The 27,072-nt window shown below is 43.9% G+C and overlaps 1 protein-coding gene across 1 annotated transcript in view; it reads left to right on the top strand.

Annotated features, from left to right (window-relative positions):
• Positions 1 to 27,072, top strand: part of PATJ (PATJ crumbs cell polarity complex component) — a 143,931-nt gene that overhangs the window by 38,106 nt on the left and 78,753 nt on the right. The window contains exons 18-27 of the mRNA XM_036388222.1: positions 10,250 to 10,459; positions 11,275 to 11,394; positions 14,169 to 14,543; positions 15,736 to 15,856; positions 16,446 to 16,602; positions 17,598 to 17,669; positions 18,519 to 18,696; positions 19,535 to 19,645; positions 20,372 to 20,449; positions 23,497 to 23,614. Of these exons, the coding sequence (XP_036244115.1) occupies positions 10,250 to 10,459; positions 11,275 to 11,394; positions 14,169 to 14,543; positions 15,736 to 15,856; positions 16,446 to 16,602; positions 17,598 to 17,669; positions 18,519 to 18,696; positions 19,535 to 19,645; positions 20,372 to 20,449; positions 23,497 to 23,614 (1,540 nt within the window). The remainder of the gene's footprint in view (positions 1 to 10,249; positions 10,460 to 11,274; positions 11,395 to 14,168; positions 14,544 to 15,735; positions 15,857 to 16,445; positions 16,603 to 17,597; positions 17,670 to 18,518; positions 18,697 to 19,534; positions 19,646 to 20,371; positions 20,450 to 23,496; positions 23,615 to 27,072) is intronic.

The raw sequence follows: 27,072 nt of genomic DNA on the forward strand, positions 1-27,072 counted from the left end.
GAGGCATTTCAGCACTCGGGAGCTCCAGGTTGCCCTGAATTGTGTGAATTGTGCCTGCCTGGGTCAGTGCTCCAGGGATTTTCCTGTGCTCTGGCAATAGGGACCCCACAGCTGCCTTATTCCTGCCTTCCCTTTATTATTAGTAGCCGTTTTTCGTGCTGTAGAGCTGAAGTCTCTTTTGCTGCACATTCAGCAGGTTATGTTTTGTCCTTCTCCCAGGGAGCATGGGAAACAATTGTTTTCTCTTTTCTAACAAAATCACTGCATAGTCATTCACGGCAGGAAGTGAAGCAATTTAAGTGTCTCCAAATATCTTTCCTCTTTTCTTTATGCCCCAAACAGGCTCCAGATGTAGAGTTAAAAAAAAAAAAGCAAACTGACTTCTTATTTGTAGAAGGTGGTATTCATGTAGATTATATTTTTTTTTACTGTCTTGGTCTGTTCAGCAGTGAGATGCAGGCTGGAATGCTTTGACAAGTTGCTGGCTAAACGTTTGCCCTCTTGTGATAATTTGAGCTTTGTCTATTCTTGTGATAAGTTTGTTATGAACAAAGAAGCATATTCATGTCTTTGTTAAACACATTTTCACCTGATCATGTGATGGAAACCTGTGGCTTACTGGCAAAAGCTGCACAGCTGTATTAAAAAGCAGTTTTACAATGGCTATCAGCTTGGTACTGGGAAAACTGATAAAGGCAGCTTTTCTCCCATCTCTACAACCCATCCACATTCATTAACATCAAAGTTCTGTAAGCCTCAGTACCAGCTGTGTTGGTACTCATCTCACGGAGGATTTGCTTCTCTCCCCCTATGGGAAAGTTCTACATCCTTTAAATCATATTAAGCTGCTTCATGTGTAAAATAATTCTTAATAGTGTGTCATGAATTGAATTCAGTGTAGCTTTTTGAAAAATTCTCTTGGAGTTCAGCTTAAAAACTACTTTCCAGGACCTCAGAGCCGGTGAATGCAGTTGGGCACATTCCTGGAGAAGTTTCTGAGGTGTTCACGATTAGTGGGTTCCAAAACCTGCACCACTAATGCCTTGGGAGAGCAGAGACCACTTTGATAAGAAATCAAAGAGATTTCTGTGTGTCTCACACCAAGATCCAGACAGACCCACAGGAAGAGATCTGGAGAACCTGGAGGCAGGAAGTCACATTTAGGGGTTGGGTATTCCCTGACACTGGGCTGGAGGGGGCCATCAGTAGGACTGTAAATGACAAATTAGGGAGAAACCTCGTAGAATTATTCAGGTTGGGAAAGTCCCCTGAGACCTTTCAGTCCAACTGTTCCCATCAGCACTGCCAAGGCCAGCACTGCCCCGTGTCCCCAAGTGCCACATCCACGGGGCTTTTCAATCCCTCCAGGGATGGGGACTGCCCTGGGCAGCTGTGCCAGGGCTGGGCAGCCTTTTTGGGGAAGGAATTTTCCCTAAGTACCCAACCTGAACCTCCCCTGGTGCAATTGGGCCGTTCCCTCTGCTCCTGTCCCTGTTCCCTGGAGCAGAGCCTGACCCCCCCGGCTGTGCCCTCCTGGCAGGGGCTGTGCAGAGCCACAAGGGCCCCTGAGCCTCCTTTGCTCCAGGCTGAGCCCCTGCCCAGCTCCCTCAGCCCCTTCTGGGGCTCCAGACCCTTCCCCAGCTCTGTTCCCTTCCCTGGACCTGCTCCAGCCCCTCCATGTCCTTCTTTTTGTGACCTCAGGATTCCAGGTGCCTCAGCAGTGCCCAGCACAGGGGACAGGCACTGCCCTGGTCCTGCTGCCACACCGGTGCTGACAAAAGCCAGGTTCCATTGGCCTTCTTGGCCATCCTTGCCATGCACAGCCAGGTTTTCTAGGAGAATGCTGGGGGAAACAGCGTCAAAGGCTTCACAGAATTCCAGGTAGACATATCCACAGCCTTTCCCCCCATCCACACTAAGAAGGTGTTGTGGTTTTGGCTGGGATAGAGTTAATTTCCCTCCTAAGTAGCTGGTGCAGCGCTGTGTTTTGGATTTAGCATGAGAACAATGTTGATAACAGGGTAATGTTTTAGTTGTTGCTAAGTAGCGATTACTCTGAGTCAAGGACTTCTCAGTTTCCCATGCTCTGCCAGTGAGGAGCAGCACCAGAAGCCAGGAGAGGTGTTCTGCACTAGCCAGAGGGATACTCCATAGGATATCATGCTCATGATATATGATTTATGTGATCTATAAATGGGGGGAGTTGGCCAGGAGGGGTGCATCACTGCTCAGGAACAGGCTGGGCATCAGGACTGTGCACCACTTGTTTTCCTCAGGTTTTATTCCTCTCTCTCTCTCTTTTTGTTATGTTCCTTTTCATGATATTTATTAGTATTAGCACTGCTGTTATCTTTGGCTTTATTCAGTTATTAAAGTGTTCTTCTCTCAGCTGTGGTTACCCCAGGCAGACCCAGGGCAGCAGATTTTTGCCTTTCACAGAGCAGTGCTGATCCCCAGATTGTCCTGCATTCACTAAAGGACAGAGATTTTCCTTATCCCTCCTTTTGCTGTCTTGTAGGGCAAATTGTAGTAGCATCCCTCCTGTCCCTGTGAGCTGCAGCAGCTCTGGACAATACCTGAGTTTGCAGAGAAACTGGAGCATTACTGAAAACATCTGTTTTTCTTTGCTTTGTCGCATATCCATGAAATAAATGCTGAGCAGTATTATTACTATTAACCTTTAGAAATGTTTTCCCTTCTTCCCCCAAATTCTCCAATCTGGTTGTTCTTTTTCATTTCCTGCTAGAAAGAATAGCTTTTAATAAAAACAAAAAAACCCCAAACCAAAGAAATTCATTATTATTCCACAGATGTCTTCTGCCTGCGAGAGAAGGCGAGAATTTAAAGGGACAAAACTGTAGCTGGATTTTCTGTTAACTGCTCGGTAAATCTCAGCCAGGCTGGGATAATGTGGATGAGGCTGGAGGAAGCTGTGCTGGCCTGGCAGTGGGCATGTGGAGATGATGGAGCAGTGGGTGTGGAGGAGCTCAGCCCAGACAGCTCAGAATTTGTTCTGAAATGATGAGATTTGAGGTATATGGTGGTGCTGATGGATAAGCATGAAGCATCCTGAAAACTCATGGAACTTATGAGGTGTTCTGTTTTTCTTAGTACCTCACCCCGCTGGAAGATGCTGCTCCCCAAATCCAAGGAGTCCTGTTGCACTCGGAATTTTCTGCCTGTTCTCAATGTGATTCACTGTAGCCTTAAAATTCTCTGCAACCTTTCTGCCAACCCTTCTGTCTGCTCCCTGGTCCACCCTGTTCCTCATCCCTGGAGGTGTTCAAGGCCAGGCAGGATGGCATTCTGAGACCCTGGGAGAGTGGAAGGTGTGGAATGAGATGAGCTTTAAGTTCCCTTTCAACCCAACCCAGTCTGGGATTCTGTGATTCTTTGGGCCAAATCACTGTTTGCTGATCCTTGTTGGATAAAACCCAGCCTGTCCTCTGTCCCCACTTCTATTTTGCAGCTTTTTCTGCAGCAAGTCTTCCATAATTCATGTGTTTGCTGTTTGTGAGGCAAGGTTCTCATGCAGAGGAGAGCTCTGGTTTGTGAAAAAACACATCCTGCACTTCCACAGACTTTTACCAGTGCTGAGGCTGGGCTCACCTCACTGGTGCAAGTGCTGCTGGGCTCTCTGCTTGGATTTCGAGTTCAGGAATTCTTTGAATCTGAAAGCTGATCAAACCCACAACCTGTGTTAAGGCCTGCTGAGCACAGGCTGTGTAGGTGATACCATTTATACTTTTTTTCCCTTGGCTTGTTGGAATTTTTTTCTTCTTTCCCACACATCTCTATCCCTTCTTTATCTCATCACACAGTGGCTTTCCTCCACTTCCTTATGAGTTCAGGGATTTTTTTTTTCTTTATCTCTATGGCTTTTCCCTGTAGTCAGCACTCAGTGTGTTTTTTCTGGAGCTGGAAAGTCTGAAAGTCTAAGATATTAAGAGAGTCTAATGAATGTAATCCCTGAGACTTTAGCTCTGTCGAGAGCAAATATGAAAGGCGGATAAAACCTTGGATGGATTGAGAAGTTTGATAAATTAAAAGATAGCGACAGGCACCTGAGTCCACTGCGCGGTGACTCTGAGAGTGCCCAGAGCCACTGCCTATCTTTCATCTTTTTGTTTGGGAAGAGCAGTAGTGTGTGAGGTCTTTTCCCTGGGGTCCCTGCTCCACAGCAGAGGGGAGGGGACCGTGCTGTGCTCTCCAGACCCGGCTGAGTCACCCACGGCCACCGTGTTGGTTCTTGCTGGGCAAGGCTGATAGGATTTCACATCCCACATGATGAAAGCCTGCTGTGGGAAACCCATTGTGCCACCTCCTCCTCCTCCTCCTCTTTATTTTGCTGTTCCCTCTCCTCCTTTGGGTGGGGCTCTGTGTGGTTTGTTGCTGTTTTTTCCCCCCTTCCCTGCGAATTCCTGTTTCTTTGCTGACATTTCCCACAACAGAAGTTTTGATTAATGCCGGCTGCACACCAGAGCTTCTGAAATTCATTGCTTTATTCCCTCACTGCAGATCAATAAATAGTAATGTTTTATTTCCAGTGCTTTGCCTTACATCACAGCAAAGTTCAGCGTTCCTCCTTGAATACTGCTCTGTATTTAAGTTTGTGTTGCTTCAGCACATCAGCCTGCAGTTTATTTCTCTGGTACAGCCAGAGGCTGTGCGTTGTGTAATCTCCTTCCTGAGCAGCCCTGCTGACTGCAACCCGAGTACAAGAGGCAGAAGCAGGTCTGAAATGCTTCGAATTTCACTCAGATGCAGTGGATCTAACAAAAAACAGTGGAGCACTTCCTCAGGGATGTTTTTCCAGGCCTTAGAGTGCCTCTGGCAGTTCCTACGGCCAACTGCTGTAAACATGTTGGAGTGAGTGAACGGAGGGTTTGGGCCTTGAGTCTCACCCACAAAGTGAGGCCACCTTAAGGAGGGAGTCAGACCTCACTCACGGCTGGCTCTCCCTCTCTTCCCTGTCTGTTGGAGGCACTTTGTGCTGTGAAAAGGCACAAAAAGGGGTTCTTGTCACTCCTGGCTCTTGCATCCCATTGGCATTGCTGGGGTCACTGTGGAGGGTGGCTCTGCAAAGGGAACCACAGGCACTTCACAAAATGAGAGCATGGATGAGTATTTTGAGTAATTTCACAACACTGAGCATGCAGGTACATTACTCATGTGCACTTCTACCTTTGTTCTGCATAATAGTGAGACAAACATAAAATGCCTCTGCTTCTTTTCACTGTTGACGGGTGTCTTTTCCTTGTTCAGCGTCAAAAGTGTTGTGTCTAAGAGTCTTCTAGCCTGGTATCTTACTCACTGAAGAGTTTTAAATATGGATATATGTGTGTTAGACCTGGAAGTGGTCCCATGCAAAATGTAATGAAGCTGGGCTGCTCTGACCTCTGAGCTCCTAGGCGTTTGTTTTGGCTCCCTCACAGAAACCTGCAGTATACAAATTGGCACTTGTAAAAATGTTCAGATAAATCAAAAAATGGCACGGGGGGAAAAAAGTTTCAAACTGTTTCTTTTGGGACCCTTGGCCATTCTATTTTGGATGTGTGTTTTTGTGGCAGCAGGCAGTTTGTTGCTTGAAGAGAGCTGAAATATTCTAGGAAGTCGGGCTAGCTGGATTTAGATCTCAAGTGATGCCAAAACTAATATAGCCTGTAACTAAGTGAGAGTGACTTTGCACGGGGAATGTCAGTCACCCGCAGCTTTGTCTTACATTTTCATAGGAGCCTTTTAAAAAAGCAAAACACAAACAGAGCCCCGGCAAACGTGGGAGCTGCTCCCATCCAGTGGAGCTGTGGTTTCAGTGCTCCTCATCCTCAGCCCAGGGAGGGGCTGGATGGCTGGCTGGGGATGGGTTGTGAGAGCAGGGAATGCCTGCGGCGCTGGGAGCTGGGCTGGCCTGGAGTGCCCTCTCTTGGCTGCTGCACACCCCACCTTTGGGAGGGACAAGGCAGCAGCCAGCCTGCTTTATCACTTTTCCTGTCCCAGCAGGATGGGCAGAGGTCAGCAGCGCTGGTTCTGTCTCAGGTTTGCTTCCCAAGGCATTCTGAGTGTGGGTGTGTGGTGCCCATTTTGGTAATCAAAGCCACAATAAAGCTGCAGCTCCAGGGTTGCACACAGGACCCTCTGAACTCCTGGGACTCTTTAACATTTTAGCAGAGCTCAGGTTTTTAAGAGATTTCATAGTGCCCCGAACCCAGGCATCCCAGGGGCAGCAACTGCAGTGGCCCCTGCCTGACTCTCCACTGCTAAATGAGTCCAGAACAAACGGGGCACTGAAAATAAGGAGAAACATTTGACACCTGGACTCCGGGAAACATTTGTGGGTTTTGATGAGGAGTGGGGTGGGGGAGAGAAGGGAAAACCTATGGTTCAACGTAGTTAAATATATGGTGTGCTAAGTATGAATAAACTGTGGCTATTTTAAACAAGTTCATAGAATCCATGGCTGGCTGTGGCACAGAGGGGAGGACAGCAGCTGCAGCACAGGAGTTCTCCAAGGGTTACCTGGGGGCCACTGTCCTGGGCTGCTGCTGCTACATGGCAGGGGGCAGCTCTCAGCGTTTACACAAGTGGCAAACGTTCCAGAATGTGATTCTTCTCTTAAAAATGAGCTTTTTGGCTTCAGGGGCTTTGTCTCCTCACTGCCTTGCAGTCTGATTCTTTTCCTCATTGCTCATATGAGTCATTATTCATTGGTGTACAGGAATCCTTCAGGAAAGGTAAAAGTTCCTCTTTAAATGTGCCAAGGCTCGTTCATGACAACCTTGGAGGTCTTTTCCAGTCTTAATGTTTGTGTGATTTGTGCTCATTTTAACATGGCCAGTTCGCATGGGATTGTCCATGCACTCCCCTTGTGCTCTGATACAAAGCCATGTGATAATTTCTTGAAATACTGAAATTGTATCACTTCTGGGTTTGTGGGAGAGTTGCAAACTCCATCCCGGTAAACGAGCCTTCACTTTAAAGTGGAGGCTGAAATCTGCTCCTGCCTGCTGGTGACTAAAAATCACTTTGAGCCAAGTAAAGTGAGTGTAGAGCCTCAGGGTAGGTGTGCAGTCACACTGGTGCTCTTGGGTAACTTGGAATGGTTCTAGCTGCTCTGTTAATGTGGAGGCAGCCCTGAAATCCCACCGTGGGGGTGAACTTGCCTTTTAACTGTACTAACTATATACAAACTGTACCTTTTGCACTCAGTATAGAAGGAGAGGATCTGTTTTTCATCCTGCTGCAAGCACTGCTTTCTTTCAAAAACAAGACAACAGCCCTCACGGCCCAGTTGCACTCACCATTTAGAAAATGTGAATTTGGTGTTTGCTGTCTTGTTTTAGCAGGTGCTTCTTTAGGATGTGCTTGGGATCAAGGGTAAACCATAAGGCAAGGTTTCAAAAGAAAATCCCAGTGTTCCTTTGGTGTAGATAAGGAAAGCACAGTGCAATCCACAGTTGTGGTAGAATATTAAATTACAGAGAGAATATGGATATACGTGATTACACCTTGCAGTTCAGTGGGTCTGTGCCTTCTTGTGCAGCTTTTGTTGCATTCCTCGTGGCAATCCCATCGTGATTCAGGCACTGGTGAGCCCTGAGGTTCTGACACTGCTGGTGCTGCTGCTGAGCTCTCCCTGTGCAGCTCATCCCGCTCCTCTCTCCCTGTGCAACAGCTCCCTCTGCTTGAAATCAGCAGTGGAATTGTTTCCTACTTGCCTGCACAACAGTTTTAACGTGGGCCCCCTTTTTTGAAGATTCCTGCTGCTCCTCATGGAGCAATTCCAGGCTTGTGCTGGTGTGTGTTGTGAAGCAGGGAAAATAACCACATTGTCCTCAAAACTTCTCTGCCTCGAGCTGCTGCTTTGCAGGGTCTCTCTTCCTTTTGGAACACTTCTTTCAGCTAAATTGTCTCCTACCAAAACATGATGATTTGTTGAGCAAAACTGTTTTTGTTTCAGTGGTGAGTTGAAACAGGACTGCTTCTCATCAGAGGTGAGTAGTTAGGCCACTGACCCTGCCCAGAAGCAGCTGATGGTGAGAGTCCCATGTCCTGCTTAAGTGGTTCTGATCCAGAACCCAGAAAAGAACTGATTTAGATCAGACAGAGCAGAGGTTTGAACCTGGTTCTGCCCCATCCTCAGCCAGCACTGACATTACTGGGCCAGTCCTTCACTCACAGAATTTTGTCAACTTTTCTGCATGGGTGGGGGTGAGTGCTGGGTTTGTTTTGTTCACTTTTTACCAATAGAGCTAAGCCAGCAAAAGTCATATTATAGAAGCTGTTGTGTCAGCAGAGGTGTTGTCTTGCTGAGAGAGCATTCACCCATTCAGGGAACCAGCCTAAACCTCCCTGGCCACGGCAAGACGAGCCCATGGTAGGAAAACTTGCTGGTTTAGTTCTGCAGCAAAGCCTCCCTAATGTGAACAGTGCCTTGCTTGCTGGGAAGGGGCTCTCTGGATCCTGGGTCTGCAGAGATGTCCAGAAGGTTATTTCTAATTTGCAGTGGAGCAAACCCCCAGATTAAAACCAATTTACAAGTCTGTGCTGGTTCCAGGGTGGTTGAGGTTTGCTGCCAAGAACAAAGGGCAGCAGTAACTTCAGTTTTCTGCGTCCAACACTTAAAGCTCTTTTTTTCCTTCACATTTTGGAATCCCTTTGGATTCCTCTTCGGAACTTGCTGGGCTTTGGTTTGTTCCTGGAAATGTCCTGAGGGGATGCTGTTGGAAGCCCAGGGAATCCTCCCTGAGCACCAGGTGCAGCAGGTTTGGGCACAGACAGCTCGGGCAGCTCGAGCACCTTGGCACAGGAGGTGAGCACAGGGAGCCTGCTGGGCTTGGCTGCCAGGACGTGACACTCAGGAGGAAACATCTTGTGTGCACTGCGGATAAATTGCAAAATTGTAAAATTGTAAAAGGGCCGGATCGAGCAGCAGAACAGGAGAGAATTGTTGCTGATCTTTATTTACTCGAATCCAGCCCCTGCGTGGCTCTTCCTGCTGAACTCTAATTTCACTTCTCTAATTCCAGCCTTTTACAGATATTACAGGCATTGCCTCATATGTTTGCACATACCTTAAAAAACATGTGTTCTTGGAAAGCAGTGTATAGTCATATAAAAATAAAGAGCTTAAAAAGCATTCCTGTTTTCAAATTAACACTGAGGTGCTGAATTCATGGTGGTCTTTGTGATTTGAATTTTGCCCTTTTTTTATCCTTCCCATGCCCTGAATAAGATGCAGGTCCTGAGGGAAAAATAGTCCATGATTGTGTATTTGGAGGCCCAGTGCATGCAAGGAGCATTTATGAACTTTATGAGCCCTTAGCAAGGGGGAGAAAGGCTATAATTGCAATCTTAAAAAAACAAATGAGGAAACAAAAAATATATAAAACAATTAAAACCCCATATGGTTTTTTTTGTATATCTTCCTGCCAGTATATAATAATTTGTAATTTTATTGGATTGAGAATAATTTTTTTAATGAGTGAAGACATGATAGAAATGGTACAGGACACAAAGCAAAGGCTAATACAGGATAAAATATTACGTGAAGTGGATATCTTTGCATCAGTTTACAATGTGTATAGTATTTTGTGCTTGACACTCTCTGTATCCACCACTACAGTGTTCCTTGCCTTCAGTAACAATCTTAGTTACTCTTCTGTTGCTGTCTCCTGTTCCCTGTTAAGGTGGAGAAAATGTCACTTCTGAGTTGTCACGTGGAGTCGACAGAGCAGAAACGCTGCAGTCACACACCCCACATCAGCTGCTATTTCTTCAATATTTGGGGCTTCCATTTGAGCTTCAGATTTTGAATTAAATTTCTGACGTTGCAGTGGTTCCTTTTGCCATGATTTCTGCTGCTCTGAAGCCCTTGGGTGACGTGCAGAGTGGTTATTTTCTGTGACATTAGCACGTCCCAGGCTGGATGGAGGCTGGTGGAAGGCTGCCAGTGTAGTTGTTCTATTTGCAGCTTGGCCTGGCTGTGCCTGTGTGTGTAAGGAGAGGGTATCAGGCAGGGTATCAGTCACCTTTCAGATCTTAACATTTATTAGTGGATTAGGCAGGTGATGGAATATCTTCCTTTTTGCACAATCTAAACCTTGGCAGTGTTGGCAGACAGCGCTTTTTGAACGTCTTCAGTCCCGTAGCATCAGAGGATGAGCGTGCTTGAGTGCTCCTTACACGCCCCAAACAAACATCATCTTTCAAGGCCTTCACCTGGGGGTGTTTTATGTTATTTCCCCCCCAGGACCCCTTGGATCCAGCAGGAACAGCCATAGTGATCAGCTCCCTGGTGCCTGGTGGCGTGGCCGAGCGCGGGGGGCAGATTTTGCCGGGCGATCGCCTGGTGTTCGTCAACGAGAAACACCTGGATGGTGCCACCTTGGCAGAGGCAGTGGAAGTGCTGAAATCTGTGCCCCCAGGGACAGTTTCCCTTGGGATCTGCAAGCCTTTAGTGGTAAGAACTGATTTTAATTAATTTATTTTTTTCTTATTTCATCCCATGGGGTTTGTGGGGAGAATTCAGCATAGGGCACGTGTGCGTTTGGGAGACAGCTGAGCTGCTGTGCCTTGAGAGGGTCAAAAGTCCTGGTCAGCTCAGTGTCCAAAACCAGCATCCTCAAGTTCCTCCTTCAAGAACAGCCACGTGCAGCTGGGAGATGTGCCTGGGCAGACCCGTGTGCACAGGTGTAATGTGGTGCCAGCACTTCAGCAACCCAGTTAAACGTGTGCTGGAGCCCATTTCTCTCTCAGACACTACTGAGGGCTTGCTTGAGCTCCATTGACATCAAAGAAAGCTGCTCTGTTTGAAGTCAAGACTGTAAATTCAGGCAGGATTTCCCTTTTCTGGAATCAAGGCTTTGGAACAGTAGTTTACTGGGGAATGCTGCAGTATTGTTCATCAAGGGCACCCAGGCAAAATTAATTAAAGCCCCAGTTATCAGAAAGTGCTTGTAACTCAAAGCGGTAGAGGAGTTGTGAAATAGGAGTGTAGGAAAGCTGTTAAATATATTATTTCCTTTCCTAAAAATTGGTATTTCGTTGTTCATATCCTTGTATTTGTCTTCCCTTCCTACACATCTCTTTAGGTCTTAGTGCATCTGAACCAGTATGTTCAAAGAACAAAAGCTGTTGACTTCTCCATTTTTGACTTTCTGTTTTTATGATTCTTTTCCAGTGGCTGGTTCTCCTTCTCCCTGTTAATTTATTAAAAGATGTGGGGGTTTTTTTTTGGTCATTTTCCCGACTCATTGTTTGGATTACCTTTTTCAGGGAGACAGCAGAGAGGAGGAGAAAATGCACGGTGTGGATACCAGCAGCATCAAAAGCAGCCCTGGGTCTCCAGAACCAGTAGATAACACAAATTTCTCAGTAATACTTGAAGCACCACAGGTATTTGGTTACTTTTTTTGGTTCAACTCCAGTTTATACAGACAGGAAATGATGTTTTAAAGTAAAAAAATGCAGTATGTTTTTCAGATAAGGCTGAAAGTATTGGATTCCCTCTAAGAGCAAACTGTGCCAAGTGCATTGGGAGCACTCACCAATGCAGCTCCCAGACTGCCTTATCAAATTTATTATGTCATTAAAATACCTTGGGTTACCTTGGATATGAAATAGGAATGCTGTGTTGTTATTATAATCAGAAGTGGTGGGCTCAGCTTTGCACAGAAAGTAAAGTATGGAAGCAGAATGCTTTTAATTATCATGAAGCAAAACAAAAAAGTAGTTCAGAGTGTAAGGCACTCTTGAAATACTTTCTTCTTCATAGCCTTCTAATGTTCTCTGGAGTGATTTCTTTGCTCTTGCCTCAACTCTCCTCATCCTTACTATCTGAGAAATAATTCTGTTTATTGTGGGAGGATGTGGCATTAAAGATAGTGAGAAACTCAGATACCAGGGTAATAGGCAATAATATTGCAGTTCTCACCAGCGCAGAGCTAGAGAGATGTGGATATCTTGTAACTTTCATCTGTTCTCCAGTGCTTTGCAAAATTCATGCTGGTAAATGTATTCTTTTTACACCAGAAAATACAACACATAAAGGATCATGCAGAACTGCAACACAGGAAGAAAAATAAATTCCAGATTTTCTTGTAGCTGAACATGTGTACCTGTCTCTGGATGCAAAACTGGTTTTAATGCTGAAATGGTAGATTAGAAGCACCAAAAGGAGAAGTATTGTAGGGTAGATGTGGGTACAGTGTGAAGAAATTAGCCAGGATGATGATAAGGGATATTTACTGATTTTCACAATGTGAAATGGCATTTGTTGTTTTCTGGGGGCATGAGAAGGGTTGCAGAGAATTTATCCTCTGCCAGCTTAGACTGGTTTTCTACTTCCTAAATAAAACCAATGTCATTAAGTATTTTTAAAGAAAATATTTTATCTTAAAGTCCTGAAACTGGAACGATCAATTTGGCCAAAACACCCACAGGCAAATTTACTTGCATTTTTTTTTACCTCATGTGTGACAGCTTTAGTAGTAGCCAAAATTATTTTTTAGTATCTTACCTGCTCACACAGGTAGCCAGGAGTGGTGTGTTCTGCTGGCTCCCACTCTGAGGCACTGGCAACCAGAATTTCAGCCCCAAAACGATGGAATTTGGGGATTTTATTTGCCTCGGTGTCGTGTTTGCAGCATTCCCTGTGGTGTTAGTGGTGTCTGGTGCTGCAGTGCAGCAGTCAGGGAGGATGCAGAGCAAACTGCTGGGTCAGGGACACAAACCCTGCGTGGTTCTGGGCAGAGAAAGCTGATTTATGTGCCCTGGACTTGGGGAAGTGTTGGGAGAACGACGCCGCAGGAGCCGAGGGGAATGAAGTGAACATGGAGAGAATCAGGATCTCTTCAGCCTGGGGGTTTTGTGAGATCGAGGTACACAGATCAGATGGCTTAAAGGGACATTTAATGCTAATTAAATTAATAAAATGGGCTAATTTCTGGGTTGCTGGTGCTCTGCTCTCGTGCCAGCTATTGGCTGCATTGTTTCCTTACGCTCCTGCCTCTCTCCTGTTTTCTCTCCTGCCTCTCACTTAAGTTATACAAACATCTTGCCAGTGTCTGGGGCTTTCCTTCTGTATTTGTACAAATGTAACAAAACAGGATCCTGACACCGAAGGTCAGAAGTGGTGCAGAGCCGTGGGGAGCCTGGGAAGGGGCAGGAAGCAGAAACAAAAACATTTTGAGGAAGGAGCCCTGAGTCTGTCCCTTGGTTTTGGGAGTCTGGGGGCTCAGGGCGTTGAAGTTGGGTTTGGGGGTTCTGTGGGCCACAGGGGTTTGGTGGCCTGCAGGAAAAGAGGGGAAAGCTCTCAGTGTGTGGCAAAATGCTGGGATAAGTGCAGGGCATGAAATCCCAGCTGCCTGTGCAGCCTCACTGAGAGCCAGTGATCAGCACCCCATTCCATCTGGGGAAACAGGAATTGTTGGAAGCTGGGGGAGCACGTGACAAATCCCAAAGAAGGAGCTGCTGAGTGAGATCTTTCAGAGTGGGTTTTTATACCTTTTCCCTCGGTTTTGTTGGTTTTTTTGGTTGGTTGCTCTGTGGCTTGAGCACTGGAAGGTAATGAACAGTCATTTATATCCTTTTTTTGGGGGGGGGTATTTGGGTCTTCCATTTCCCCTCTGCCCCAGGTTAAAAGTTGGATGGAATATCCAAGGTAGGGGCAAGCAAGTATGGCTTTTATTTGGGGGTTTTTGTGGGGTGTTTAAGTTGCTGACACTGTTGCATAATCAAACTCTTGGGCTGTTTATTTAGCTGATAGCATTTCAAGAAATGTTCATGCATTCATGAAGCAACAGCAGATATGTCTGAAGCACAGAGATACTTTAACTAGATTTATATGTACTCTTTCCTATGGCTGTTTCAGTGTTAATTAATAATTTCATTCCCTAACTTCAGGCCAGATTGGTTTTTCCAAATGGCTGCAGCAGCATCTAAGCTGTGCAACTTAAATTTCTTTATATTGAAAAAAAAATAATTGCACTGTCTACTTTCAGTGTTAAAATCATAAGTCAGAGAGTCTATTTTCTTTTAGAAAACGCAAAAGGTAGAAGATCTTTTAAATCAGGATGTACTTTTAACGTGGGCAGAAAATAAAGCACAGCTTTAAAAGAGTGGGGTGGAAACATGGTGTAAAATCTGTATTTCTTTAATGATCTTTGCAGGGTTTCAGGGACGAGGTGCCTTTCAAAGAAGAACTCGTTGATGAGCCCCATCTGGACTTGGGAAGGTCATTTCAGCTTTCTCAGAAGGATGAGGAGTATGGGAAGGAGTCCTGGGAGATGTGTGAGTTTCTGAAAGTCAGAGCAGAGGACGTGGAGGAGGAACGGGAAATGTTGGTGGATGAGGAATATGAGGAGGATTCAGACTTCCTGAAGGGGGATGATGCATCAGGTGGAGAGGAGGCAGCTTCAGACAGGAACCTGGACACAGAACGATGGGCAGAGCAACTGGAGGATGATGAAATACAAGATTTAAGATCCAGTGTTAGCCTAAATGCCAAAGAGTCCCTGGAATATCCATTCAGGAAAGATCAAATGGTAAGGAATGCTGTGCTGAGCACAGGTCCCTCAGGGCAGACTCCAAACCCGAACCCTCAGGACTCTCTCTAGGGTTTTAATGACTAGAATTTAATTTATTAAATTTAGTTTAATTACTAGGATTTCATTTATTAAACTTAGACAATTGATTTATTGACTTGTGTACCTCTAGCAGACACCAGTCTATCCTTCTGTACATTTTGGAAGGTTTTTTAGGTAACCTATTGCCTGTATTATATTTACCTGCTGGAGTGAAATACGTGTATTGGTGTATTTACAGGCATCCTGAATTTGTCATTTTACCCAAAAACTTGTGGGTTTGGGGTTTTTTTTGTGGGTTTGGGGTTTTTTTTTTGGAAGCTGTGCTGGTATCGGGCATGTCAGTAATAGCAGAATGTCACATCATGGGTTTGAGAGTCCAGAGGGTTCAGTGAAAGGAACTCCCTCTTTTCCTTATTTTTATAAACCCAAATCAGTTCCTTCAGCCAGATTGTGTATTTGAGTAAAAGCTGATATGGTGGAAGGAATTGTGGCAAGGATAGTAGTGGATTAAGGAGTGGGAGGAGACAGGTTCAGGTAAATTGCAAAACTCTTATTTGTACATCTTTCTCAAGTACTGAGAATTATTTTTTCTGTCTGATTCTTTGTTCATCCCCTCACCAAACAAAAAACTGATATTATCAGCCTCCCATGCACCAGCTTCTGAGGCGTGTGTGCTTTTACATGAGAAAAAATGGAGTGGAAAAGGATTTGACATCACAGCCACAGAGAATTTCAGGTTTCGTTTGGCTTGTCCCCTTAAGCAGTATGTGTATAAACAGATAAAAGGAAGTTTCTACTGACAGTTTTATACCACAGTGCACAAAATTAAATTTATTTGTTTGTTACTTATAAAAAACAAATGAGCAAAAGGAAAGAAATTTTTGTCTGAATTACAGGTGAGGAGAAAGATACAGTTGCTTTATATTTCAATTGCATGTAACATTTCTCATGCCTCTTCTTAATGCAGTGCATAAATGAGCAGTTAGTATTTAAATGAGCAGTTAGTATTTCATAGTTACCTGAATAAATATGAATGTAGCTGAGGAAATGTGTATGTTTGCTGTAAAAATTAATGTTCCTGTCAAATACCCCTGTGTAAGTTAATACCATTGCTTTCTAACTTTAATTACTTCTTTTCTCCTCTGTGAAGTGTGAAGAGAATGCTGCTTTAAGGTCATACATTTCTGGAACCACAGCTCCCAGCAGCTACCAAAAAGACATATTTGATACTGAAACTACCCAGGCAGAAGTGAAAACTGAGATGAATTTAGGTTTGTAAGAAGGTTTCTCTTTATCTCATAATTTCGTATTTACAAATTTCAATTTTTTAACCAAAACAAAAATACTTTCAAATGGGAAAATATTCAAATCAAGAGTTCTGCAGGCTCAAGGACAGTCTGGCATGAAATGGGTTTCAGCTTTATAATCTTGCTTCCTCCTCCAAATCTGACCAGTGATAAATAAATACAGAAATAAAGTGACAGGCTCTGGAGGTGACTTTAGCACAACCAGAAATTTGCAGGTGATCTGTGTGGTAGAAAATTGCCCCATATCCTGGGACAGTCTTTGGATCTGTGCTCAGATTTCTCCTTGTCAGATGGCCACAGATGGATGCTTGGGATTTGGTAGATTCATCAGAGAAATAAATTTATCAACCTGCCTGGAGTGGCACTCCCTGCTTGGGAGGAAGGAGCTCCAAGCCCTGTCCAGACTGGCCTTGAATGCATTGGGAACCTGGTGGGATAAAGGGTTTGATTCCAAGGGTGAAATAATTGGTGGGTGCCTGGACAGAGGAAGCAAATGTTCCCTTTTTTCACATCTTCCCCCTTTTTTCACATCTTCCCCCCTTTTTTTCTTCAGGGACAAAGCTTCAGAGTGACTCCAAAGGACCTGAGCTTGCTGCTGATTCGGAAGCAGTTGGAAAGGAAGCCCTGAAAGAGGAGAATTATGTTCTTCCCAAGAGCCGGGAATCTGGGAGAGTAACCACCTTAGCTCAGCCTAGAACAGCATCAGGCAGGTATGGAGGAAGATTTCAGCTTTTGAAAGGATTCATTTCATAATCCTGACTGTCCTCTTGCTTTACTCAGCTGAATCATGATTCAAGGCTGTGTGGAATGCTCAGACAGACACAGAGCTCTGTAGCTTTCACAGGAGATGGAGTTTGGTTTAAAACCTGAAAACTTCCCATGTTTCCTCCCTTGAATATTCCCTTGGGACAGAAATGTGCAAGTGGCTCTGCCAGCACTGCAGTGAGGGGGCCTGGAGGAGAGGGATGTAGCCTTTACTCATGGCTCCTTCAGGAGCTCTCCTCCTGGTTTTCCCTTCCCTTTGTTCTTCCTTTTGGGAGGAGCAGAATTCAGCCAGGGCTCTCAGGCCTCTGCAGGAAACTTCAATGGTGTTGAAGAGCCTTGAGCTGGCATTGCTGTGGATTTTTGCTTTATCTGTCCCAGTCTTTCCCCACCAGTTTGGGGTCAGTGGGTGGTGGAGCTTTTGGGGCCTGTTGATTCCAATCCTCAGTACTCCCCTAATTTCATCTGAAATCCTCTCTCAGAGGGCAAGCAGCTCCACAATAAGGTGAGGGGATTATTCTGTAGGGTTTAATGGAACACACACAGGATCTGTTCTCCCACTTGGATCATGATCTGCTTACTGCTTTTGGCATGTTTATATCCCTCTCCAAGCATCACAGCATATTTATCAGAAAGTAAATGTTAATTGCTTAAATAGTCATTTCCAGTGAGTAAATGCAGTGCAGATTTGTGTATCACAGAGCAGCTTATAAATTTGGTCTGCCCATCATGTTTATTTCTGGAGCATTCCTTAAGTACATTTAAACCTAAATACAAAAATTCCTGTCTGGTCTGTTGACTCTGTACATTTGCTTTAAACTGGGCAGTGTGAGAAGGTGTTGCTGTCTCGCTGCCAGATACAAAATATGTGAGGAATTGTGACCTGGCATGGGTGATGCCTCTTTTATTTTTTATTCCTCCCCTTCCCTCTGCCCCAAATTAGTGAATTACCCGAGAGAGAAGAAGGAGAAGGAGAAGAAACTCCAAACTTCAGCCACTGGGGACCACCACGGATGTATGTTCATATTTTCCTTCCCATTTACCTCATATCTTTTTTTTTTTTCTGTGAGCCACATTAGTTCTTCTTGGGTGTTTTTTTTTTCCTCTCCTCCTCTGCCAATAACTTTAGGGTACCTGTGTACCTTGGGCTTTCCTGAAGACAGGGAATTTTTAACAGATGTTCAGCAGAATTCTGCCTTCTATTTGTACAGCTGACTTGGGAGAGCTTGGCTGGTTTAGGCTGTGGATGACCTGCAAGTTCTTGCTCATTTAATAACTATTAGGCATGAACAATGCACACAGTGCTGGGCTGTCTCCCTTTCCAGGGGTTTCCTGCTAAACCCCCATGGCAGGATTCCAAATTGCCACGCCAACCTTTTCAGCCACATCCTTGTTGTATTGTTAACATTTTTAGGTGAATTGTTTTTATGGTCCCAAGTAAAATATGATCAGAAAGTTCCTGTTTGAGCTGATGAATATGCACTGAAGTCAGTGTTCAGAAAGTGGTATGAAATACTTCATTATTTGTCCAACATGCCACTTGCAGGGCTTCCCATTCCCAGACACTTTGCTCAAGCTGAAAGGGGATGAGTATTTACTTGAAGATCTGACTTTCTCTGAAATAAAAGCCTCTGCCCAGTGGGCAGGGATTGGCAGCAGAATTTTGCTCTTATTGTGGGGTGAGATCTGCTCAGGGTGAAAACTCAACTCTGTTGAGAGCATTCTTAGGCTTCTTACTTTATCCCTTTACTCTGTTAAATCTTCTTGAAAGACCAGGAGCTTACATTTATTTAAGGCTTTGCATTGTAGTTTAAAAAAAAAAACCTGTTTGAAGCTCTTGAAACTACCACATGTTTTTTTACAGTGTTGAGATCTTCAGAGACCCTGAGGTGTCTCTTGGAATCAGCATTGTTGGTGGACAAACTGTCATAAAGCGCCTGAAGAATGGAGAAGAACTTAAAGGGATCTTTATCAAACAAGTTCTGGAAGACAGCCCAGCAGGAAGAACAAGGGCTTTAAAAACTGGAGATAAAATACTTGAGGTAAATGGAGATAAACCTTCTTTTTTAGTCTAAGAAATAAAAATTGTCTCAAACGGCTTTGGGTGGAGAGAGGAACAAAATACTGCCACCACTTCATGAGGTATTGGCAACACTTTGTTTTGAAAACCAAAGGAAAGCTCTGGTGGTGTTTCTTTTTTTTAAGCGCTGACTATGGAGCTCTTTTAACTTTCTCCTCTGTATTTAAGAAAAGATGTGTCCTGGTGTCTGAGGGGGAAGTGAAAAAAAATGGGAGTGTCCTCCTCCTGTACAAATGAGGAATAAGTTACAGCATATCTGTGAGCATAAATTTCATATATACAAGGACACAGAGTGTTCATACTGAATTATGGGCTGTTATTTTGTGTGTGTGGATTTAGAGTGGTTAACTGATAACCACTGTTTGGGATAAATCCCTGATTCTGGCAGGTGCTGCGGGGGAAAATGTCATTCCTGCCTCTCACCTCAGGTTGATTTTTTTTTTACTAATTTTTCTCCAAATTAATACTTCAGTATCTGGGGTGCCAAGCTGATAGTGCTGTTCAGGTTTAATTTACAAACAGGTACAGCCTGAAAGAGTTAGATCTAATGTTATGTAACACCCTGACAATCTCATTCCTTATGTTTTTATCTAGAAGAATTGGTTTGGGCAACATATGGCCATCTTTTAATTATGAGTACCAAGTAATACACTTTTCTTTAAACCATCATCAAATCATACTTTACAAATAATTACTCTTGACTGTTTCTGATGCCTTCCTCAGATACACTAATCTGCTGCAAGTGTGTGTGATGCCTTGTAATGGTTCTGTACCTAATAAAAATAAACACTGTTTGTCAGGTTTCTGGGATAGACCTACAAAATGCCACCCACAAGGAAGCAGTAGATGCCATCAAGAATGCAGGAAATCCTGTGGTGTTTGTAGTCCAGAGCTTGGCTAATGTACCAAAAGTAAGTTTATTTCAATTTTTATTCCAAAACTTAATAAATGCATAACATGCATCTTATTTTAAACTTGGCTAAACTCCCTTTCAGCCAGTTCTATCAATTTTTGTGTCCGAGGATGGATCCTTTCAGTCAGTTACAGACCAATTGATTGATTGATTACTTCTCTGGCCTAATTGGAAACCTCATTTGTCTAATTTACATGGAGTAGATGCAAATCTGTTGACTAGGTGTTAATTCAACTCTCAGACCTGTGTTGTAAGAGTCTGGCCCTATGCATTTTAATTTGTCCATATTTTATAATCTAGAAATAAACTCTGTTATCCACAGGAGCAAAGCTGGAATTAAAATGAGTCAGATTCACATCAGCAGCTCCTTGTGAGATGTGACACCAGAGGGACCTGAAACAGTTCCCTGGGAGCAAGTTAATTTCCAAGAGATTTGAGGCATCTCCTCATCTTTGAGGCCAAGGCAAGAAACTTTTCAAAGCCTCAGTAAGAGCAGGCATACAATTCTACCTGCCTGAAGTCCGCACAGAAACTCCAAACTTTTGATGTAAGAATGTAATCCAGTGAAAAAATATTATTTGTAGACTGCACTGCAGTGCCCTTTTACACTGGGCAAAGTGCAGAGTGCACTGGGGAACTTTGTTGTTGTCAGGAGCTGATTTTGGATGTTTGTTTTGCAGCTGTAATTCTCTCTCTAATGTGGGTAATGTACATTGGTTTTCAGGTGGTTTCTCCTGCCCAGCCTAAGGGAATCAAAGTCAGCAAAGATCAGGATGCAGACAAAGAAAATAAGAGTGATAAGGTATTTATTGCATTCAGTGCTGTACCCAGGTTTTACTAAATCAAATGGTATAATAGCATGTATTCTAACTCTATGATAAGCTTCCTCCCAAGTCTGAAATTAAATTTGAAGTGTTTTGTTGAAATATCTTTGATTCTGCGACTTTTTGCCAAATTCCTGCCAAATATTCTGACATTTATTCTGTGGGTGTCTGCTGGGTGCTGAAACCCTGTACTTAGCACAGCTCCTCACTGTCAGCTCTCTGAAGTACCTGGTTTGCTCCGTGTGGAGGCAAATTGATTCCCTTTGTTCAGCAGAAACAGAGCAATGGCAACATGTACACAAATAATATCCTCAGTGTGAGGCTGCCTGCAATCCAGTGAAATCACCTTATGGGATGATGACATCCACAGAGTCTCCTGCATTTCCCAGCTGTGTAAAATGAGGAAATGACTGAGGGATCTGTGGCTGCTCAGCTAATTGTGAGGCAGTTACTGCACAGTGACTTCCAAACTACTTCACAGCAGCTTTAAAAGAGAAAAAACTCTGTTTGGTAGAAAACAGGGAGTTTGTGTTAATAAGGGAATAAGGGAAAAAATTAATTTTTCATTTTCAGCTGTATCACTCTCATGGCCTTGGTGTTTTCCTGGGAGATTTGTCCTGACTGAGGAGTGTAGTTCAGGTACTTTGAGGGTGTGAGAGCAGCAGGAGCAGAGACAGAATTAATGCAGACAATAAGTTTTGCCTGGTGCAGTTTAACTACAAATAGGATGAAGTTTCCATTTGATCCTACTCAGCACTCTGGTGTTTGTTGGGTACTTGAGAGGACCCTTTTACCTCCAAAAGTTTTTGTAAAGGCTCCTTTCAGATCCTGTCAGGGACAGGAGCAGCGAGGCTCAGTTATCAGAAAAGGTGTTGGAAGACATGCTTTCATGCCAGAGGATAATACTTCCAATGAAGCACTTACAATCCCCTTCTCTTGTGTGTTTTTTTTATCTGTATTTCTAATCTCAAAAGCTCTCATCCTCTGGCAACGTGCTGCCTTTAATCTGCAGCACTCCGGTGTGCCGCGTTCTGCGGCGTTCCGAGGTTAAAGAGGGAGCCTCGTCTTTTTCAGGCCTTTTTCATCTATTGCTGCTGTAAACTGGTGGGTGGAATATAGAAGAGCTCCAGTGCATGAATATGTAGCTCCTTTTGGGCTTTGAACATGGGCTCACAAAGCAGTGGCAGTGCACTTCTGTGGGGCCGTCTCGGAGTTGGGAAGAGTTGCTATTAGTGGATTATTAGTCCACATCCCTATGGGGAATCACTGATATTTCTAGTCCAGTCTTCAGACAGTCACAAAAGAGTTTGGCTTGAAAGCAGCCACATCCAGCTGGAAAACTTGCCTTTTCCTGTATCTTTTCAAATGCTGGAGGTTTTTCTCTGATTTGTTGGCGTTTATCCTCCTCTGTTGATCTGTTTGTTTCAAAATGAGCACTTTAATTTCTATAAAACCACTTAAAACAACAGTGGACAAGCCAGATGTTGACATTATTTTGCTGGTTGGTTGTGTGAACTGTGCTTTTGCCCCTTGTTGGTACAAAAACGTGGTGCAGTGGAGGAGCCAGGCACAATTTTCTCATCTGAATTTTCAGTGGGACAGGAGAGATAAGAGATATTTGTCCCTCTGAGCCCTGGAAAACTGCTGGGTAAGCCTGGGTGCCTCGTGTAATTTCACACAGGCTTTCTAACAAACATTTAAGGTCTTAAAAAGCCAAAGGGTCAACATTTAGACTGCAAGTTATTACTAAATTACAGTGATAATAAAGTGACTCATTTGTCATGGGCAGCTGAGAGTGAGGCTGCAGATTTTCCATCTTTACCTGCTCAGGAAAGTAGAACCCAAGTCCTCCCTTGCTTCCTGGATCATCTGGATTTTGCACAGTTCTGTCTGTGCTGGCTTCAAGAAAAAAGTAGGAGGCACCATTAAGTGTGTTACATCCTTTTGGAAAACAGCTGTTGTGCTTCCAAGTGCTCTCACTACACACTTTTGCTACTGGTGGATTGAATTAATTCCATTTATCATTGTGTTCTGTGTTCAGTGCAATGCTTTCCTGTTAATTTTTTAAATGGATGAGATGACAGATATTTTTACCTCTTCAAATTTTCCACATATTGGAGCTCACTACTTGCACCGTTCTATACGAATTCAGCTTGAAGAATTTAAAAATCAATACACAGGTTCAGCTTTCATCGCTGAAAAAATGAAATATTATCCTGGGCTCGATGTGTTTGGGTGTTGTGTCATATTTCCCAGCCACAGAAGGAATTAATTACAGGAATTCTGGGTGCTCTAATGGCATCTGCTCCCTGGTGTTCCCTCTCTAAAGTGCATCCTGCTATTAGCAGTGGGCTTGCAGGGGATGCAGCTGAGCATCCTTTAGTGGAGTCCTGGTGCACACCAAGGCAGGACTCGGTTCCTTGGAGCTGTGAAACAATTGCTGAGCTGAGCCAGAGCCTCTCCAGCCTCAGAGCCTGCTCTGCATTCCTGCCATGCGCCGCTATATGCATCATTATAGGAGCTGCCTGTATTTATGTGAGGTAATAGAATTTTATTGGGAGATATAATTCAAAACCTTTATTAAATTTACGCCAAAACACGGACGGACTGGGATGTTTAAATATTCATGTGTGGACTAAGAGGATTGAGTTCTTATTTTATGTATTTTTTAAAAATTGATGTTCATCAGCACCAGACAGTTTTGTTATGGAGGCTTATAAGAAACAGGGTATAACTCAATGTTTGTTTTTAACCCTTGATTAGTGTTCACACTTTGATGCTTATGACAATACACAAGTATTTTATCAACAAGTAAATGTGCATGCACAATTGTGTTTTAGTTTTGTTTTTCTTGATGTCCAGTGTCACTTCTTGCTCTGCTTTCTTGCACAAAAAGCCTTTGCTGCAGAATTTAGCATTGTAATTAAATGCTGTGCCTGTGCACATGCAGTGCAACAGACAATGGGATTTTTTTACGTTCTCAGAGGTTACAAAACCTGTAACTCATTGTCTTTGATTCCATCAGAGGAAATATGGGGCTCCACCTCCCATGAAGCTGCCACCTCCTTACAGAGCCCTCGAAAGGCATCACGCAGGGGAGGCTGCTCTGGGTGAAGAGGAGGATGAGGATGCTTGTGCAGAGGGTGAGTACTCCTCCAATCACTGCATCAGATCACATTTGTGGGGCACAGTCAGCTGCTGTTAAACCTTTTATTGCTTGTGGGAAATGGTGCTCAGTGTGGCCACAGCATCAATCTTCAGCCTGGGTTGTAACTCAGATGGTTCTTCTCCCCAGCCAGGTCCCAGAGCTCAGCTCTTCTGAGGAGATACAGGGAGGGCTGAGTTTATTTTCAGCCCCAGAACATGCAGGCTGTGTCTGGAGGAGTTGCTGGGGCAGAGATGTCAGCAGTGACTGGGGATGTTCTGTTTTACTGCTCTGATTTCAGTGGTAGTCAGGCACTTGTAGATTGAGGACCACTGGTGCAAAAAGCCAGAAATCCTGGAGCTGGTCCCAGGCAATGCTGTTCAAGGAAGATGGGCTCCTTTAAAAAGAAAAATCTGCTGATTTGCTGTTTTGGTGCTCTGCTGAAGAAAGGATCCCCTGGTTTTGTAGCCCTCTGCCTTGGAAGGGTTCTGCAGTTGTCCCATTTTGGGTTTGGCAGTGGTTTGTGGTGGTGCTCACTCTGTGGAAGAGCAGGGACCTGAGGAGCAGGAAGCAGTGCAAGTGGAGAGCTCCTGGCAGCATGATTTAGATTCCAGCTGCTTTGGAATCACAGCTTTGGTTAAATGGAATATTATTATCCATAGCTTATCTTGCAGTAAAATATTTAGGAATACTGAACTTGCAATTAGGAGTCCTAAATTACTTTCTAAAATCAGTTACCTTTTCAGTTACCTTTTTTTTTTCTTTTATCTTTATGCTTTTTTGTGCCAAATCAGTATAAGGTGAGATGAGGCCTTGACAGTGGAAAGTGCCCCTGCCCATGGCAGGAGGTGGAATGAGATGATCTTTAATGTTCCATCCATCCCTGTAACATTCTGTGATTCTGTGTGGGCTTTTGTTGGGGTTTAGTTTGTTTTTGGGTTTTTTTTTGCTACAGTGATTTTCTCATCATCTTGAGCTCTCAAACAGACTGGGTAAATCTCCAATTGTAACAAAGTCATTCCAGCTCGTTATTGAAGTTCTAATTCCCAGTTAAAGGGTAGGGGTGATAAGTAGGCTGACACCTGAGTTATCTAATTAGGATATGCCTCAATCCAAGTGCTTGCTGGGCCTAAGTTAATACTTTGCACAGAAGTAATTCCTTATTCATGGGCTTGGCCATTTTTTAGCTCTCCTGCCATCCCTAATGATATTGCTGGCTGAGGCTGGAAGCTGAAAAGGTAAAGCTGCTGCTGATATTAAATTCATCAATCCTACCAGACTTGGCAGCAGCACACAGATCTGTTCAGGGGAATCTCCTCTCTTTCCTTTCTACTGACTGAAGTTGAATGTTTTGCTGTAGCCATCTTTTCCATGAATCTTGGGAAACAGAGATATGTTCTTCCTCACCTCATTCTGTTCCTTTAAAAATTAAGAACAGGCCAAGGAAGCCTAAACTAAGTTTGTGCCTCAGCCCTTGCAGTAAAAAGTATGTTAGAAATGATCCAAGTGTACTTAATGGCATTAAGCATCTTGGCAGCTGTGGAATGGCCTTTTACAGAGTCCCTGTTCTGTGATCACTTGAAAAACAAAGTTTTCTCTGCAAATTCCAGTACAGTGATGTTTCTGTGAACTGCTTGATGCTCATAACTTCTCTCCTGGTTCTTGAGCAGCTTTCCCAGAAATCCCAACCCAGACAAAACTTGTCTTTCTGAAATGTCCATTTGTATGTTCATATTGCTCTGTCCCTTACCCACTTATCCAACTCATTCTGCTGGATTTGGAACTTAACTAAAAATACATCAACAGGTGAGCTGGATTTATTGTCTTCCTTATTTAGAAGATAAGGTTCCTTCCAAAAGGAAGATGTGGTAAATTCACATCATAACCTCTCCCTTATTCGCTTCCTGGAGTTCTCAATCTCTGTCACAGCATGGAAAGCTTTGGAGGGCATTTTGAGGTGGGACAGCTGTTAAACCTGTCCTCTTGTTTTGCTCCTGATGGATTTTACTTTATTTTTTAGCATTCTTATTAACACAGCTGCAGTGTCAGGAACCTGCTCATCAATTTCTTTCAAACTCCAGAAATACTTTATTTGCTCTGCTTGACATTTTTTGTCCTTGCTTATCAATTCTTTCAACCCTCCCTCTCATCTTTTGTCTCCACATCCTCCATCATTCCCCAGACTGAAAAAGCAGAGCATTGTTAGTCTTCCTGCCATGTCTGAGAATTTTTCTTTCCTTTCTGTCCCATCCACATGGCCTCAGAGTCCCCATGTTTTGTCTGTTTTCCCATTAAAGTGGCCGAATAACCTTTTGGTGTTGATTTAATTTCCCCTAAAGTCTAAACCCACTTGCCTTTTGGCAATGCTCCCTTTTATTTCTGCTTTCCCACTGCTGAAACTGGAGCTCTCATTGCTGACCTGGAGCCTGAATTCCTGTTTGGGACAAACAGTCATTTCTTGTACATGTTCTCCCTTTTCTTTCCTGGAGTTGGTTTTGATCCAAAGAGGGAAAATCCTTGTTGGGAATAGAACTGTGAGGTAGTTTTGGTTTAGAGAAACTCCAGACATGTCCTCCATATTTCTGTGGATTAAGAAGTTTAAGGTTCCAGGTGTTTTGCTGTTTGGTTGTTGTTGTTTTTTTTTTAATGTGACTCTTGCACCCAAGACCTTTTAGTTTCAGATCTGCTTCCCCTTTGCTTCATGCCTCCAGTGTTTCCAACATCATTTCCCAAGTTCCTAGATGGCTTTTCCTCAACTTTGAAGGAAAGTTGAAAGTTGTATTTCCTCTTGTCTTATTCCTTTTTCTAGAGGCACTGCCAAATCTTTATCTGTACCCAGCTCTAACCCTGTGTGTGGGTTTTGTTTTCTCTTTGCTTTGAGGTTGCTGTTTCAAGTTTTTGGGTTTTTTTAATGCATGGAAACAGTTTTGCACAACTTGCAGCATGTCCGTCCATCCTGCTGCAAAAGGAGCTTTCAGAATGCTTCATCCTCCAGACCTGAAACATTTTGGAGTTTTCCCTTCCCACGCTTGCCTGTGGCAGAACCCGTTTTGGAGAAAGAAGTTTTATGGAGACTTCCCAAATCTGAAAAACACTGAGTTGTGAATGGATTTTTTTTTCTTCTTTTTTTTTTTTTTAAATCAAAACAAGTGAAAGGAGGGGAAGGCACACAAAGGAGCTGTTTGTGCTTGTGAGCAGCTGTGCTGCAGGCATCAGTAGGCACTGGTGTGTTTTCCTGGAGTGGGGATGGCTGGAGGTGTGCTCCAAGAACCTGCTAATGGACCTGCGTGCACCCCGTGGTGGCTTACTGCCATAATGAGGGCTTGGCAGTAAAAAGAAGCAGGGGAAATGGATGGGCAGAGCAGTTTGTAATGGAATTTTTGGTGAGGTTTTCCTTGGGAGAATTCCTGGCTGTACGGTTGGGATATGCTTTCGTGACCGAGTTGCAGCAAACGT

The sequence above is a fragment of the Molothrus ater genome, chromosome 9 (assembly GCF_012460135.2).
Source record: "Molothrus ater isolate BHLD 08-10-18 breed brown headed cowbird chromosome 9, BPBGC_Mater_1.1, whole genome shotgun sequence".
Classification (NCBI taxonomy): Eukaryota; Metazoa; Chordata; class Aves; order Passeriformes; family Icteridae; genus Molothrus; species Molothrus ater.